The sequence below is a fragment of the Schistosoma haematobium genome, chromosome 4 (assembly GCF_000699445.3).
Source record: "Schistosoma haematobium chromosome 4, whole genome shotgun sequence".
Taxonomy (NCBI): domain Eukaryota; kingdom Metazoa; phylum Platyhelminthes; class Trematoda; order Strigeidida; family Schistosomatidae; genus Schistosoma; species Schistosoma haematobium.
The window spans coordinates 26,017,560-26,034,199 of NC_067199.1; the positions used below are offsets into that span (position 1 = coordinate 26,017,560).

Here is a 16,640-nt window from a genome sequence, read left to right on the forward strand (position 1 = left end):
CCGTCATTTAACTGCAAATTGACGGAATCTTAATAATGGTAATGAAACAACGGTCCTATTTAATTCATGTGACTGTAACTTCCAAAACAAAGCAGTCTGCAATAAGAAATGACTGTTAAGGCCAGTTTAAGTACGAGTCGTCCTCTAGTCAAAGCCAAAAACAAGGTGAGTGGGTAAATTATGGTCCTAAACAGTTATTCAACTAATAATTGTTCAATCAGTAGTCAAATCAAGTGCAAAAAGTAAGTATCCAGGTTGTTCAAAAGGTGATACTTAACATTCTTATGACATAGAGTGCTTACAGTTTTGGAAAAGTGCTTTAATTCACAGCCAAAAATACACAGCTCTAGTTATTTCGAGCAGCACAAAAGGGGGATCAAATTTATATGGCGGCCGCCGTACTTAGATATCAAATAAAGTAACGTATATGTGATCCAGGAAAGACATTAAAATTCGGTGAAATATATGAAACCAAAACTAGAATATAATATAAATGGTACTATATCCATTGGTATCAAACGATCAACGAAATATACATCTGAATGAATCAAGAACATATTGCAACAGCGTGTACGTGGAGGGATTTTTATTCACAAACTTTCGGAAAGAATCTTACTTAACCTCCGTCTGGAAGTTCAACCAACGATAAATTAGATATAAAAGTTGGATACGAACGTATATTTCAAGCACTTGGTAATGTAGTTGAGACAAAGAGAAATGGATGGGAATTTGAATAGCAAACACTGCCAACTCTGTGAATAGTATGTATGTACAAATTTATAAATATGAGGGATGTAAAAGAAAATTTTTAAACACACATACAATCATACAATTATGCCCAATATCATCTTCACAAATGATAGTGATTGGAAAGTTTAGAATAATTCATCCGGTCAAAGATTAGAACAAGTCACCCTAGCATGTAGCAGCAATAGTTGCTAAAACGTCACTCCTCAATCAGTCTTTCGAAGAATGACTCAACATTTTCTTCAGTTTCGTAGGTATCAAAGGCGATTACTCAAGCTGTTACTCCAAAATCACACCTTTCAGTAAGATCGTTTATATCCTTTACACTTTTAAATACCAAGGATAAAAATACAGCTTTCTGTAACCGAAATCTAGTTTTTATCACAAAGAATAAGAACTTAAAGGACAATACTTACTATAACCACCTAGCAAATTTTACATTTGAAGTTTGAATACACTGTACATAGCGCCACTTAACCGCGAGGTCAACATCCAATAGTGTGTCATGGCTAAGAGCAAAAACCATACGAGTCATAATCAAAGTAAGATGTATTACTGCTCACTTCAATTGTATGTGCAGATCGAAAGCAACACCGTAACGGTATCCATAAACCAAAGAAACAGCGATATCCGTCACTTAAAGGCGTAAGTTCGTCATTTTAACACATCAGTTCCATAGGTTGACCCTAAATTCTTAAGGAATATGAGGTTTGCCAAAAAGCATAATAAACGCGGGAATAAAAACCTACAACATGCACTCACCCCTACAGTAACAGAATCTAAATAATTTTATTGAGTGTAAAGGTGGAATAAATTCAGACGATGTAATGCATCTTTTCTTTATTGTCGTACTCGTTTTCTTGTTGTAACCTAAGAAGTACGTGATCTATGTCCTTGAGGATTTCCGCCCTGTTAGGCCCATAGAATTCTTAAGATATAATTAACGATCCCCACGTCATTCAACAGCACCTTTTGCTAAATACTGTATGCTTCCGACTCAGGTGAAGCTTCGTAGGTGTATGCGGCTTTTGGGCCTTCTATTTATAATATGCTGAACGGGAACGAACTCCAGGTTTTGCGTCTGAAATGTCAAGTTCGTTACACTAGTATGTCAGTTTGAAATACGACTTAAATTTTCATACCCCAGAGCCCAAATAGGTCGTCTTTTGTGTATAATGTTTCGGCACGTTCATTAGTGTTGTTGAGAGTTTATTGGCTAGGTCCCTTCTCAGGATAGTCATAAAGCATAATTAACGCTGATATAGACTGGATAGAACCACCTATTGCTTCGTGTTCCTAGTAGCATCACCGAAATATGAATGGCAGAGATTCTGACTAGTCGCTTGAGGTCGCATTCCTGGTTACATGCAGTATTTGTAACTGAACCATCCAAATATTAACGCAACCAGTTAAAAGCGTCCACAGGTAACCATGGGGTGTCCTAGAAGATGACAGTTGTGTCTGGATATATACTCACTAAGTTTTTTCAACATCTCTACGTGTGTTAGTAAACATCGGTAAGCGTGAGTACAAAGCTCAAGTCCCTATGTCAACATACTTAGGACTACATGTCACTCAGTTGTCATCCTTCGGATATTCTCCTTGAGATAAGTCACATTCCCAAACAATTTGTGTACTGGAGGCCATGGGTTCCTGCCCAAAGATTTCTAGTATTCCTGCGAACGTGTGTATTAAGGGTTGTTTGCGCTGATGATTTCCACGCAATGTAAGAACTAATGCCTTGTAGTTTTGTCGAACAGAAAGGAACGACAAGCTGATATACCACACTACGTATCGCAGTTCTAAGAAGTCAACCAATTTCGTGGACAATAGCCGTAGGCTCAACAGATTATGAGAATTACAGCTAATTAAAAATCACTATAGGTAGACTGTCATAGTCCTACGTTTCCTTCATGGATTATTGGCATTCGCAAACCCAGAGTGCGGGTGGGTTATTGTGAGGTATCAGCTTCTCCAGTTGTACTGAAGGAAAATTCAAATCTTATCTTATTCCTTCGAGTTAACTTCTTGGGACCGGACTCATTCTCTCACTGAGTGTTATAACTTTATTCATGGTGCTTCTCTTCAGGTGAGTCAAGAGAAGTTCCGTTAAGACAGGTGTGTATTGTCGCTGCGGGGTGTATAATAATATCCCCGTAGTGTTGTATAGATGAAGTACTCATGGGCCAGTTATACTTTTTACTGTTTATCATTCGGGTTCTAGTAAAGCATTACTTGACTAACACGAGTCCCGTGGCGATAATTCCAAAGTCGATTCCAAGAATGTGACGGGATATTTTAGCCTGTCGTTATGAAAATGAAGTATCAAACTACTTACTGTTTTTTTGGATGGTGCATACTCGAAAAGGGCTGGGTGTATCACGGAAATTTCCTGGGAAGCAATGGCGTTCAATATCCCACTGAAGTGCTAGGGATAACTGTCTCTTGCTGAATTAGGTTTTAGGCAGAGTCATGACGTAATTTATGCTAACCACAAAGGCAAGTTAATGGGGATAAGTGGTGCGGTCAGACCTAATTTCTGCAATATCTGATCGTTATTGTTATATCAGACTATTCATACTGAGAAATACCTAACGCAGTGGTTTTTATCCGACTGCTTTCATTGAACTATAGGTCTAATTTAGCCCCAACTTAGTAGCTTCACGATTATAGGAGTAAATGGTTCATAGCTCCATATTTGGGACCTTAGGAGAAACTTCTAATAACAATGGTCATGGCACTTATTATGTAGTGAAGTAATTAGACAGCTATCGATAAAGCTGTTGCTTATCTAAGAAAGTACTTGCAAATACAAACAGAAAAGTTTCGAAAACTGAGGTAAAAAGATAAATGAAACGGATGGCTTTTAGTAACGTGTATATGTTGCCTTATTAAATCAACGTCAACCAGAAACCTTTGGTTATGGACGTACATTAACAATGTTCCAGGGTTAGCAGCCATTAACTAACAGAATCTGTTGTTATATCGAGGCTATAGATCTTAAATTCAATTTGGTAGCGAGAGTGATGCGAAAAATATTTTATAAGCAGTTTCTTGCTGCATTGTATATAGATCCTAAATGGCCTAGCAATTCAGCAGTCAAGTAGTGGGCAGGTGACACTGCTCATACTCGTTTCGGATGACTCTTCAACAAATGACGCAAAACCAACCAGACTATTTGTACCATCAATAAAGGTTGTAAGTATTTAACAAAGAAATTTATAATCCTGCCACAGTTACATTGTTAGAAATCCTAACGATGTAGAAACAAGTTTTGTTCAAGATAAAACCTTTAGCAAACAATCTATATAGTCGCGACGTTCTTCATCAGCTGGGTCATTCATTTTGCGAAGCTCGTCTAAGTGCCGTTGTAGCCAATTAGGAAATGATTTGTACGATTCTTCGGACTGTATATTTGTAGTATAACTTGAGTGACTACCTAATGGACGGAGGAGAAATGATAAAGCAGCCAGTAGGTGCTCCTGTGGATCGTCTAGGAGATATAATAGATCTATCACTTTGTGTACGATGGACGAAGATTCAGATGCTGAAACATGAATTTATTTCTTTGATAAGTGCAACAAAAAAGAAAAATATCTGAATAGAAACTGGAAAATGCAAATACTACTGAAATGTGATAAGAAGAACAGAAGTAACTAATTTATCTAAACGTAGATTTTATTAAAAGAATTGACGCGTAAGGAATCGGCTTGGGTGCCAAATGGAGCATGCCGATTCTTCTCTGTGATCATTTAGAACCTGAGGACTTTAGAATACTTTACGCTGAGGATTCTATATTGTACCATGAATATAATATTGAATAAAACTGATAATAATAATAATATGCTTTCTTCGCAATCCTAGTGTTACTGTATCTGTACGCTTGTTCTGATATTTGTCTTGCGGACATTTATGTTTGCATTATTTACGTTTTTGGTTCAGTTGAGTGCACCGGTCAAAGACTTGAGAGAACGAGGAACATTACAAATCTCAATGACCCCTATCAGCCTAAATGAAATGGGTCACTCAAGACATTTATAGTGCAATTAAGCCTATACAGGGAAATGAACAATAGAGCATACCAAACTAACAAAAATCTGACTAGGAAGCCTGCAGTGTCCCGTCCGCTTAAAATCAACTAATTAATTGAGCTGACTAATAAAACGTGATAGAACCAAGAGTACACGTCGAAATCTAACAGAATTTATGAAGACATGCCTTGAAATCAGTATCAACTGCACAAATGTTCATTTTTAAAATCTTAGGTTTAAGTTTCTTTCTGAATATCTTACTCCTCGATCCCATTTATTCCGTTGAGACTCTAATCTTTGATTGACTATTTTTACTATAATTATTTTGCCCCTCGGATTTTATGCGGTTCGTTTCTCCTTACTGCATGGACACGAAATTTGACTTGAGACGATGCGAACTTTCAGTAGGTTATATGTTGCTCATGACTGGCTATCGTTATTATTATTTGAACACATAAACGTTGGTACAACGGCGAACCAAACACATGCGCTATACAATAACAGTGAAGCCGGTGGTAGTTATCATTGGTTTGTGTGAGGGCTGTGATACTGCCCGGGTGACCAAACCGAAGCACGAAGTTGTGATCAGACATTAATACTCTACCAATTTTTGTTGGGTGGGTTTTCACAGCGAATCCATATGGTTTAGCAGAAATCGTTGTTTCTACCCTTTCTAAATTAATGAAGTGAGCTACACTTATGGGATATTTTCTGATTTTTGGTACTAGTACAATTCCAGTGACGTTTATTTGGTGAGACTCGCAATAAAGATAGTCCTTATCAAGAGATTTTTTAGATCCGTGTTTATAGTTTCGCTCAGACATATATACGGAGTTTTAACGAGAGTGAGGCGGGAAAAACGAACATCCGGAACTTAACCCGAATTGTTAAATACAGAGGGTCCACCTATGCATATATATATATATATATATATATATATCTTTAGTAACGGTATACAGAGGAAATAGGATAGTTTGGTTCCGGCTCTCTGCCAACAAAATCCAAACGTCTAACATCCAAATTTTAAAAAAAAAACACTAACGGATGGCATGCGAAATATAAAACAAAGTACTCACGTATATGTTTTGAAGCAAGTTCCTGCAGAACACAGTAGACTAGGAACGCACCTTTGGAAACTAAGCGATATGCTTTATCTGATTTTCCTATTTTCACTTCTCTGATAAGTACACTGAGGACAAGATCAACACCCTTTGATTCCACAAATACATTAATTCCTGGCACATAACCTCGTATGGTACCTGTGTGTGATAAATCAAAAACTGAGTATGAATGTCCAAGATAAAAGTATACAAAAAACATCACAAGCTGTATGTGACATAGTGGACTCAATTCGGGAACCACTAAAAAACTATTTAGCATGTTAAACTTCTAACTTTTGATTGAGTTTTCAAACAACGTTCATCACCTCAAAAAATATTAGGACTGCCTATTTATTGATCACACATTGAAACAAATCCACTGTCGTTGAGTTTGTTAATCACTTGGATAGTAAACACGAGATCATCTAGCCTTCGACTTCCATACTTAACCATAGGTTCATCTCAAGTTTCAGTAGGAGTAAATGTACCACTAAAGATTGTTAATTATCAAATAATATTTAAAAAGTCCAGTATAGTAAATAATGAAGGCAGATTATACAATTCCAGCCTGTTAGTGTCTATATTAATACTCAAGTATATTTATCTTCGCTATCTTTATGATTTATACCAAAAATCGTACGACTCCCTTGCTGTTTGTTATGTTATGTATATTAAATATAGGAGCTTTGGTTAGTTCAAACTTTTATCAGCCAAACAAACATTAAAATACATTGATTGGTGAAAAGTACTCACAGGATATGGCTAGTAACAGATGTCTCAGAAATTCTAGATCTGTCTCTTCTTCAAATAGCATAATTAGTCGAGCCAGGACGCCGTTTTCAGTGTACAAACTTTGAGCTCGAGGATTGTTTTGAGTGATATTTGCTAATAGTTTCAATCCATCTATTCTTAAGGAAGGTGGGCCGCAAAATAATAGTTTGAGTAGTACATCTTGACCTCCAACAATCAAAAAGTCGTTCGACAAGTCCAAATCTTCAGTCAGTGTTAACAAATCTTCAATGACATTCTTCGTTTCATTTAAATCGGGCTCCGACGATGACAAATGGGATGATAACGTTTGGACATCGTTAGTCAGCTGTTTACTCAAGTCGACAGTTGATGCACTTAGTGCTTTATCCAACCATTCGGCATCCTATTTTTTGAAATCAGCTACTTAAAAGTAGGATTACCTTTGGGTCCATGGGTTTTGTGGCGGCATTTTCAGAATGTTCAACGGCAAGGCGAAGAAGACCTTGAAGGTTCCGAGCCATGAGAGGACTGACAATACTTCGTGATTGAAAAAAAAAACACGGATTAGCTTGTTAGTGCAAATTTATAGGGCTAATAAAATAGCCGAGGATTTAGTTCATTTGTGCAATTAATTATCTAATGTCTAGACATTTATCTGAAGTTAACAACCCATAAGATGTAGGTGTAGTTTAAATTAAAAAACGCTATCTTCACTGGTGAATCGAGAAATTATAAAGGTAGATTATATCTAATAGAGCTTAAACGGAAGATGGAAATATTCGAAATATTTGGGGTTGTACTGATTTTTTTAAACAGTGCATACGTACAGGTTATTTGGGAATAGAAACAAGAGGTTTACGACTACCAAAAAAAATGGAAATAAATCCAAGGAAGTAGTAAAAATCTTCAGAATAAGGAGTTATTTGCTTCACTTGTATATATATTGAACCACGTCACCTAGTTTAAAACATCTTTAGGAAAGCATGTCATTTTATAGCAGAAGTTCATCAGGTGACTTTCTACACTAATACAAATTCTTAATCTGTTTAAGTATAGACATTTTCTAAATTCCACCTACCTACAAATTTTACAATACATCAGCAAGTGCAAAACATGTTCAGTTAAAAGCTCTATGTGGCGTAATTTCTTGACATAGTAATTTGCATACAGCACGGATACTTGACATTCTGTCATTATGTTGCCGGTTTGAACTATTTACTTTAATTACAGTAGTTTCAGCAATGTTCAGATAAGATCTATGACTCAAAGGAAAATACATAGACGTATAGTTGATAAACAAATTACATTAATTTAATACGCCATGTTCACAGTAATGAAGTTGCACTTATACCGTTTTTTTTCAATCATGAATTGTGTTACTACTAACTCTTAATTCTCCTTTATTTCGAAGTCTCTACAATGATTAAATTTCTGCTGTAGTTGAAATTGATCCAATTCTCATTCCGTCAATTTCATTTCACACTATGCTGATATGTAATACAGCAAGTTTGGCCGACATATATTCGTGTCAGGTTCTATGTAAGTGCCAACCAACCACATCGAGAGTACTTGTGATCGAGTATATAAAATCTTTGTTTCCCAGTTTCAATGGTCTAATATCTGCGAGGTTGGGGCAGACAGTCACTCAATATCCCTGATCTTCAGTGGAGATAAATATTTTCTTTAAATTATATGGAGTTCCGAGTGGCAATGTCAAAAATTGGATATATCTTCTGATACGTGAACATTCAATACATTTAGTTGCATAAAAATGGAACGATCACACTTAATTAAATTAATGTTTTCAAGATAAAGAGACTCAAGAAAGTCATAAAAACATATTTTCCATTATGGTTCACACTTGGACTTATTCAGAAAAACCTACCACCTAACAGCAACAGAAAGTTAGTGTTATCCAAATCCATAAGTCTCTAAGTTGGGAGTAGACTCTTGGAAAGGCAATCGGAAGCACTAACAGGGGCAATGTGTTTCAAAGAGTTAAACGGAAATAAAGTGTGTAAGTGTAGTGACAACCACTTAACATAGCTTCTTCAGAAAATAACTCACTCTAAAAGCGATGATATCGTTTAGAAAGTACCATACATAAAGTTTCCACTGCGATAATAACCACCTTGTATACTATAGATAGTAAAATTTAACATAAATCAATTTGTCTCGTACAGGTTTACACAAGTATTGTGGTTTGCAGTACTGTAATCGCCTTAACGAAAAACATTTCAACATCATGGTAAGCGTAACAGTTCGTGTGACGGACATGTGGCATCAAATATCGTCTTGCTAGCAAGTCACTTGCTGAAATCCGATGGTAACGTAAGAATATTGCCCGACATGCCGTACTCTGAGCGCAATATCATACGGAACGTCCCTAAAGAATCTCGCGAGAAGTTCTTCCGCGGAAGAAACATAATTGTGCAAGGTATACCGGAAAATGCAGACCCTACTCAATCGAATTCTGACATCAGGGAATGGAAATTCATCAAACAGTCCTTGAGGCTTAAACACATACTGACTCAGCATGTGACGAGACTAGCCAAGAAGGACGGTGATCTTAGACCCCGTCTAATGAAGATAACCTTCCCATCTTCCCACATGGCAGCTGCAGTTCTAGAAGCATTTCGTGCCAACAGACGTCGATTGCCACCTGGAATCCACATGCACCCGGATAGGCCATATGAGGCTAGGACCAAGCACAAAGGCAAGTTGGAGTTGACCATTCCACTTGTGGACTGTCTAAATGATAAAAAAAACGTGTAAAGGACAGGGCCTACCACCTCGGGAAACCTCATATAGGTGGGCTACCTGTCCATTCACATAAGGCTCATACAGAAAAACAGGACGAAGCTCACGCGTTCCAAATTGAAAGCATAAACTGCTTATATATGAACGCCGCGAGTCTACCAAACAAACTGGATGAATTACGTGAACTTAGTAATGCTAATAAGGCCCGTCTGATAGGAATATCTGAAACCTGGATATCTTCTCAGTTCTCGGACCAAGAGTTAACATTACCTGGGATGACTTTGTTCCGCAACGATAGGAAAACAGGAATTGGGGGTGGAGTAGCCATATACATAAGCTCTTGCTTGGAGGTGCACCAAGTTCACAACCTCGAGTTTAACAATCTTGAGGAATCCATATGGTGCTCTGTTAGATTGTCAAGTACTTCGAGGTGTCTAGTCGGAGTCATTTACAGGAAGCCAACTGCTGACACCGAGTACGATAGTCGTATGCTGGAAGTACTATCCCGCTCTACCCGTCTCGGTTTCACACACATCCTGATTCTAGGGGACTTTAATCTCCCTAGAGTCAACTTCACGGAACACACGTACACTGGAGGCGACAACTCAATTGAAGCTCGGTTCTTCAACCTCATCGATGACTTGGACTTATATGAAAATGTGAGGTCGGCAACTCGTTGGAGAAACAGTCAGACACCATCGCGCTTAGACTGTGTATTCACAAACAAAGAATTTCTAGTTGACAACCTCTCAATCCTGGCTCCCTTGGGAAAAGCGACCATGCCGTCATAGCCTTCAGTTTTGTCACCAAAACTAAGCTAAGGTATCCCACCAATAATTCGCTTCGGAATTTTAAACGGTTGAATGTGCCAGTTCTACAGGACTATCTACAACAGGTGGTTTGGGATGTTCACCCTCAACTCGATGTGGACGGTCACTGGGACTTCTTACTGCACACGCTCTTATGTGCTACAAACCATTCAGTTCCTCAAACGGTTCCCAAAAGCTGCAAGCCACCTACAGTAATCAAGAACCGTACCCTTCGACTGCTAAGCCGCAAAAGGCACTGTTGGGCGGAATACAAACGAACTGATAACGACGGAGCGTATAGACAATATAAACATATCAGGAACATATGCACGAAGGCTATAAGAGAAGACAGGTTTCATTACCAGACAAAGCTTATGGACAAATTTGCCTCTAACCCTAGAAGCCTATTCCGTTATGCAGCCTCTCTTTGTCAAGCCAAAACAGGAGTTCCTCAACTGCTAGGTTTTGACGGCCCGACCAACAATGATGGCGACGCCGCTAACCTTCTGGCGGCACATTACTCTCAAACATTTCAACCAGCTGACATCAACTTTACTGACGACAGTTTCATCTGCAATTCCACAGGACTCTCCGAAGTGAACCTAAGCGCTGACTTGGTGTTCCGTAAATTGCAGCACTTAAGACTAGATACTTCTCCTGGCCCGGATATGGTTCATCCTGCCATACTGAGGGAGGCAGCCTCAATCCTGGCAACGCCGCTTAGCGTGATGTTTTCACACTCGCTAAGCCAAGGCAAATTACCGGAAAATTGGAAGTTGGCTCACATCACACCAATTTTCAAAGGTGGTCGACGCAATGAACCTTTAAGTTATCGGTCGGTGGCTCTTCTGTCATTACCTTCAAAACTCATGGAGTCCCTGATATGCGACGGTTTAAACGACCATCTACTGTCCTTAAATTTCTTCTCACCCCAACGGCATGGTTTCAGGAAGGGTTACTCTTGTATAACCAACCTGCTGACTGCGGTGGACAGATGGACAAGCATCCTCGATCGCAAGGGAAAGGTTGATATCATTTACCTTGATTTTTCAAAAGCTTTTGATAAGGTTAACCAACTGTCTTATCAATAAGCTCAAACAACTAGGTATCAAACCACCTCTGATCGATTGACTTACTTCATACCTAAAAAATCGACACTTTAAGGTTAGAGTTAATTTCACTTTATCTCAGGCTATGGAATGTCCTAGTGGGGTCCCCCAGGGCTCAGTACTAGGGCCTCTTCTCTTCTTGATCTACCTAAATGATCTTCCTCAACAGGTAACGTCAGACTTATTACTTTTTGCCGACGACGTGAAACTTTGGAGAGAGATACGCAACCAAGACGATATACAGGCACTTCAGGAGGATCTGACTCGACTTCAAAGTTGGGCAGACGATAACGGACTTACCTTTAACACTTCAAAGTGTAAAGTAGTCCATCTGCGACATGTCGCAAACTAGTTACAACTTAGGAAACTCCTCTCTAGTAGTATCCCAAGTCGAAAAAGATTTAGGAGTCCTGATGCCCCATGATTTGAAGTCTTACGCTAACTGTGACAAAAATGCCTTCCGAGCAAACCTTGCACTGGTAACGTTGAAGCGCATTTTTGGACAGTTTGACGGACGAACTTTCCATACAATCTTCAATAGTTTCATCCGTCCCCATTTAGAGTACGGAAACATAGTACTCCCCCCTCACTCCAAAAGGATAAGGACACTCTGGAGCGTATCCAACGGCGAGCCACGAAATCAGTTCGAGGACTCAAACCTAAACCTTACGAAGAACGCCTCCATTCACTAGACCTTTACCCATTAGAGTATAGGCGTCTTAGAGGTGATTTATTAATGGCTTATAGTATTCTTAACACTTCTGAACATCCTCTTAAACACCTACTTAAGCTTAGTTCGAATAATAACCTAAGGGGTAACACCCAGAAACTGGAAACATAACATAGCAAGACGGGATGTAGACACAACTTCTACTCCTTAAGAGTTGTCAAAAGCTGGAATTCGCTGCCGGCCGAGCTAGTTCAAGCGACTTCTCAGGAGTCCTTCAAGAGGCAACTTGACCTACTCTTAGGAACCAAGAACAGCATCACACTATGATTTACCAATTTCTTTTCCTCTTTTATTGTTAACATACCTAGGTTCCTGCCTGGAGGACTTGGTGATCCCCTGCTACTAGACACGGAAGCCTGTTAAGCGAAAGCTTCTTCTATTCCGTCCACAACCATTTGAACCATTTGAAAGCCATATGTTTAACGTACTATTTTATTCCATGTAACTGCTGACGATGTTTCCAATACTGCAAGTGTTCATAAATTGACTCAATCTACCGACCCTATGTAAAATTCTGTCAGTTTCAGGAAAGTCAAAACAGAAAGTTTTGGTGAACTGCATTAAAAAACCCAAAATTTCCCAGATTTTGGGAAATATACGAACTTTCACACGACTTTGAGGAAAATCCCTGGATTTCCCCAAACTCGGGAGATTGGGAAGGCTATAGTTCGATAACAATGTCATCTAGCTGCAGTGAATAGAATTCATTATTACAACTGAAAACCGTTATTACAATGGACATTTTAAAGCAGAGAACCTGCACACCATTGACAACGTACTAACCTTGAGGCACTGGATGGTGACTAGGATAGTTATGCGTCCAATGTCCAGGGTATTGGTGACGAGATATCTTAATTAACTTTTTCACACTTTAGTCCTGATTTAGAAATAGAGCTTGTGTCGTTGAGCTTCACGAGGATCGATGAACTGTTCGACATTAAGTGACCCGACCGCCGGATTATTTGGCCTGGTCCTGTGAAATGTCACTGAGCGGGTGAATTTATCCGCATCGCAACCATGTAAACTTAATGTATCGCGCAGTGTAATAACGGTCATCTGTGCGTTCAAGCAACCACAGATTTTGTCATTTCATAATGTATTTTTAATTAAATAACTAGATTATGTTGTTAATTCTGCTCTGTTTTTAGTTTTTATTCGCCACGTCTGACTGCGTTACACTGTACGTTCACTGCACTCTGGAATGATATCTCAAGTAATAGTGAGCTTAATCACATAGTTGATTGTTTCCAGATAGACCGTCAGTGCATGATGTTACTGAAGAAAGGTTTGTTGTACTGTGAACTTTGTTTTTTAATGAACAACTGACTGTTGTCTTCAGTCTCGAAGCAACATATATATCCTTTGTCTTCTCTTAGGTAAGTTCGACTGGACTATATTTCGTGTTTTGGTTTTATCGGCTGAATTATGTTCATTTTACTCCGTTTAGCAACATGTCTGTGCAAATGGAACAATAATTATGACACTTGCTTAGTTTAGTATTATTAGTTGCCGTATAATTTAGATTAGTCTATAGAATTATAGTATACTTAAGTGTAGTGCTTAAAGCCTGTAACGAAACAGATCAGTTTAGTAAGTAGAACTGCCTGTTTTTAATGAGTATAGTGATTGAAATCAGTCTGATTAAAAAAAGAGAAAAAAGTGCCTTTGGTACTGTTGCTGTCATATATTATAAGATAGCTTTAAGTACGTTTGGTGTTTATTTGTAGATAGAACGTCTAACCCTGTCCATGTCTCAAGACCACTGTCAATAAACAACTTCAGCAGCAATAACATCGGTAGCAGGATAGCTAAGTGTCTGAGCTTTTATTTGCCTGCAAAACCGGAGTATACAGTCATAGATGAGGAGTGTTCTGTCGTAATTAAATGCTGCTGGCTGTGGAAAAATGTTAAGTCTTTTTGACAACTGGTACTTTTAGTTTACCAGATACTAAATCAATTTGTATATCTTCCTGTAAAAGCAGACGCAGATGCATGGGAATACTTAAATGGGAGCAAAATAATAAAAGCTGTGTGATGCTGTGCTTTGCACAAGTTGTAGTAGCTGGCGTGATCTGATATTCATGAAGTCGAGGTAAGTCACAGCTGCATAAATTCTTTCCTTAGAAACATCTAATGTGCTTATTCACCTTTTCAACACTCTTCACTTAATCCATTACTATCTTTTATTTAGAATGTAACAGGAGTGAGCCGTCACAGATGTTACAGTGTTTCACCTTTAGAACTATGGCCCTATGAAACTTTATGGGAGATCTGTAGTGGCATTGGACAATAACCACACAGTCCACAAAGCTGAACACGAGACTACTCAGAAAATAGATATTCAATATTTAACGCGGAGAAATACCTGACGATGGAGGCGGTAAGAATGTGTTGAGTGAATTGGAGTTGATCGAAGGGCATGGTTCGGCCATGCAGGCGTGGTCCCTGTTATCTTATATCTTTTAACCATATTAAATATATTGTCTTATCTCTAGCCCAAGCTTGTTCTACATCATGTATTGGTAATCGTTATGATGCAATGAGTTAGTGTAGACGATGATGTAACTTCCACGTAAGATCTTATAGATTCGGCAGTTATATCATGACAAATCTACAATTATAGGATTAGGTCTATTATTCGAGCAGTTCTAATATCATAGTAGACCATAGTTCTACAGATCCACCTAACAGCAGATTATTAAAAACATGCCGGACATCCACTTCCAGTGTTTTGGAGTTACTTCTTATACCCTTTCGTTTGAAAAAAGAAACAACAGATACAGCAGATTAACATTACCAACGCGACAATGTAGTTGGTAACGTGGTGTAAATCTTTGTTTCATATTCCATTGTTAATTAAAGTTCCTGAATAAATTTGTAAACCTGATGATATTTCGTTTTATCTAGTTAACCGTTATAAGAATCTTCTGAAACGCGAGCCTCTGAGCACCTAGTTGGTGTGTAGTAAATGTAAGTCACAGCAGTTGATGGATGGACACGCGTTACACATCCCAACCGTCCCTGTCTCTAATCTTAGTTTCTTATTCAAATACCATATGATGAGCAAGCAGTGGGAAACCCCCAATTCCGGGCCTTCTTATAGCCTATTTTAGCCGCCATGACGTGTTGCACTAGTACGTTGACAGGTACGCGTTTAAGCCATAGCTGTTTACTAGGATGCTGTCGGATTTGCAATCAATACCTTAGGTACACTTACGGGTCACTAGTAACGTGAGGTTACGCGCCTGCCAAAACACAACTACAGGCTCATTCAATGTTTTCACCCCCTTATACCAAACACAGCAATAAACACTGTATTTGGTGAATATAAGACCTTTATTTGATAAGGTATTAATAAAAACTGGCAACGCAGCAGACGCAAATGATGCGATTTGTGTTCATTGAGTATCTGAAATAGAGAGTACGAGTATTAGCTTAATAGATACATTTATAAATACTTAGATTTTGATTTCCAAAGAACCAGTGGACTTACTATGTTCGACATCTGTAGGCAGACGCCTCATGCGTATTAATTCATCAACTTGATCTATCAATTGCCTTAGTGTGTCCTGCACCGTCATCTGTCCGAAAAGTGTACTGAGTGTGTGGATTTTACTGAGTAGAATGCGATACAGCCTGTTCGTTTTATTATAATCTGGAGACGAAATAGCTGGTATATTTACATCTCCATCTCCACAGGCTGTCCCAATCTATCTGTAACACAGCGTCAAAACTAAATCAACTACTTCATGATACAAAGATGAACATAACATACTTGTGAACTCTGGCATTTGTAGATGTGTAAAAATCATGTGCTTACATGGAATTCGACATGTGTTAAATAAACGGCAGGTGCAAGTCCCGTTGCTTATATAGTCTTTAAGGACTATAGAGCTAGCATATGTGGTTAGCTTGCTTAGTAGAGGCATTAAGCAATCTTCAGCTACGTATCTACGTTTCTGACTATAGTGTAAGCTGGACTGTAGTGACCTACGTTTGCCTAATTGCCTCTGCCATGTAAATGTCTTTCACATACGTTTACTCAACGCGTCCCCGTTAGACAACTTTCTCTTCAGTTGTCTGTGCGCACTTTCAACCCGATTGTTGGTGTTGTTACCCAACGTAACAACGTTGCTGTTGAAAGCTGCGGTCCAAGTTCTTTTCCTACTCATCCAGTTCTTGTTTAAGTACGCTGCGATGCGTCTGCTGCGAGCACTGATTATTCGACGTATCTGGTGAAACCTAACTACTGATTGTTCACGCACCAGTTGACATAAGTACTGCTTGATTATTGGATTGCGTGTCTTCTTACACATAGCTCTGCACACATGGAAAGAGCATAAAGCTATGTGGGCAGTACGATGCGTTAATTCAACAGCGGATATGATGGATCTTGCACAACCCATCACAAACGTTTCCGTTTGACTGGTTCCATTCATGATCTTTTTAAAATGATTCAGTATCCATACCACATCAACCTTCTTCTCTTCATTGGTCCAAGCAAACATAACTGGGACTCCATGTCCGCAGTTATCTGTACAAACCAAGTGAAAGAGTTTATAACTAAAGACATTTAGTACACCCCCAAATGCCCTGGTATGGCC

The 16,640-nt window shown here is 38.7% G+C and overlaps 1 protein-coding gene across 2 annotated transcripts; it reads right to left on the reverse strand.

Moving 5' to 3' along the window:
* Positions 1–3,950: 3,950 nt before the first annotated feature.
* On the reverse strand, positions 3,951–13,547 carry MS3_00007748 (uncharacterized protein; the record flags this gene model as incomplete). Of its 2 annotated transcripts, XM_051216072.1 has the most annotated exons (6): positions 12,820–13,547; positions 7,707–7,884; positions 7,069–7,165; positions 6,632–7,031; positions 5,855–6,037; positions 3,951–4,294 (listed from the first exon to the last, which is right to left on the reverse strand). In XM_051216072.1, the coding sequence occupies exons 2-6, from the start codon at positions 7,820–7,822 to the stop codon at positions 4,026–4,028; spliced, it is 1,065 nt and encodes a 354-aa protein (XP_051066629.1). In that variant the 5' UTR covers positions 7,823–7,884; positions 12,820–13,547. The 2 variants fall into 2 exon arrangements, with proteins under 2 accessions (XP_051066629.1, XP_012793771.1); XM_012938317.3 differs by lacking the exon at positions 7,707–7,884 and having other exon boundaries at positions 4,026–4,294.
* Between the last annotated feature and the right edge of the window lie 3,093 nt (positions 13,548–16,640).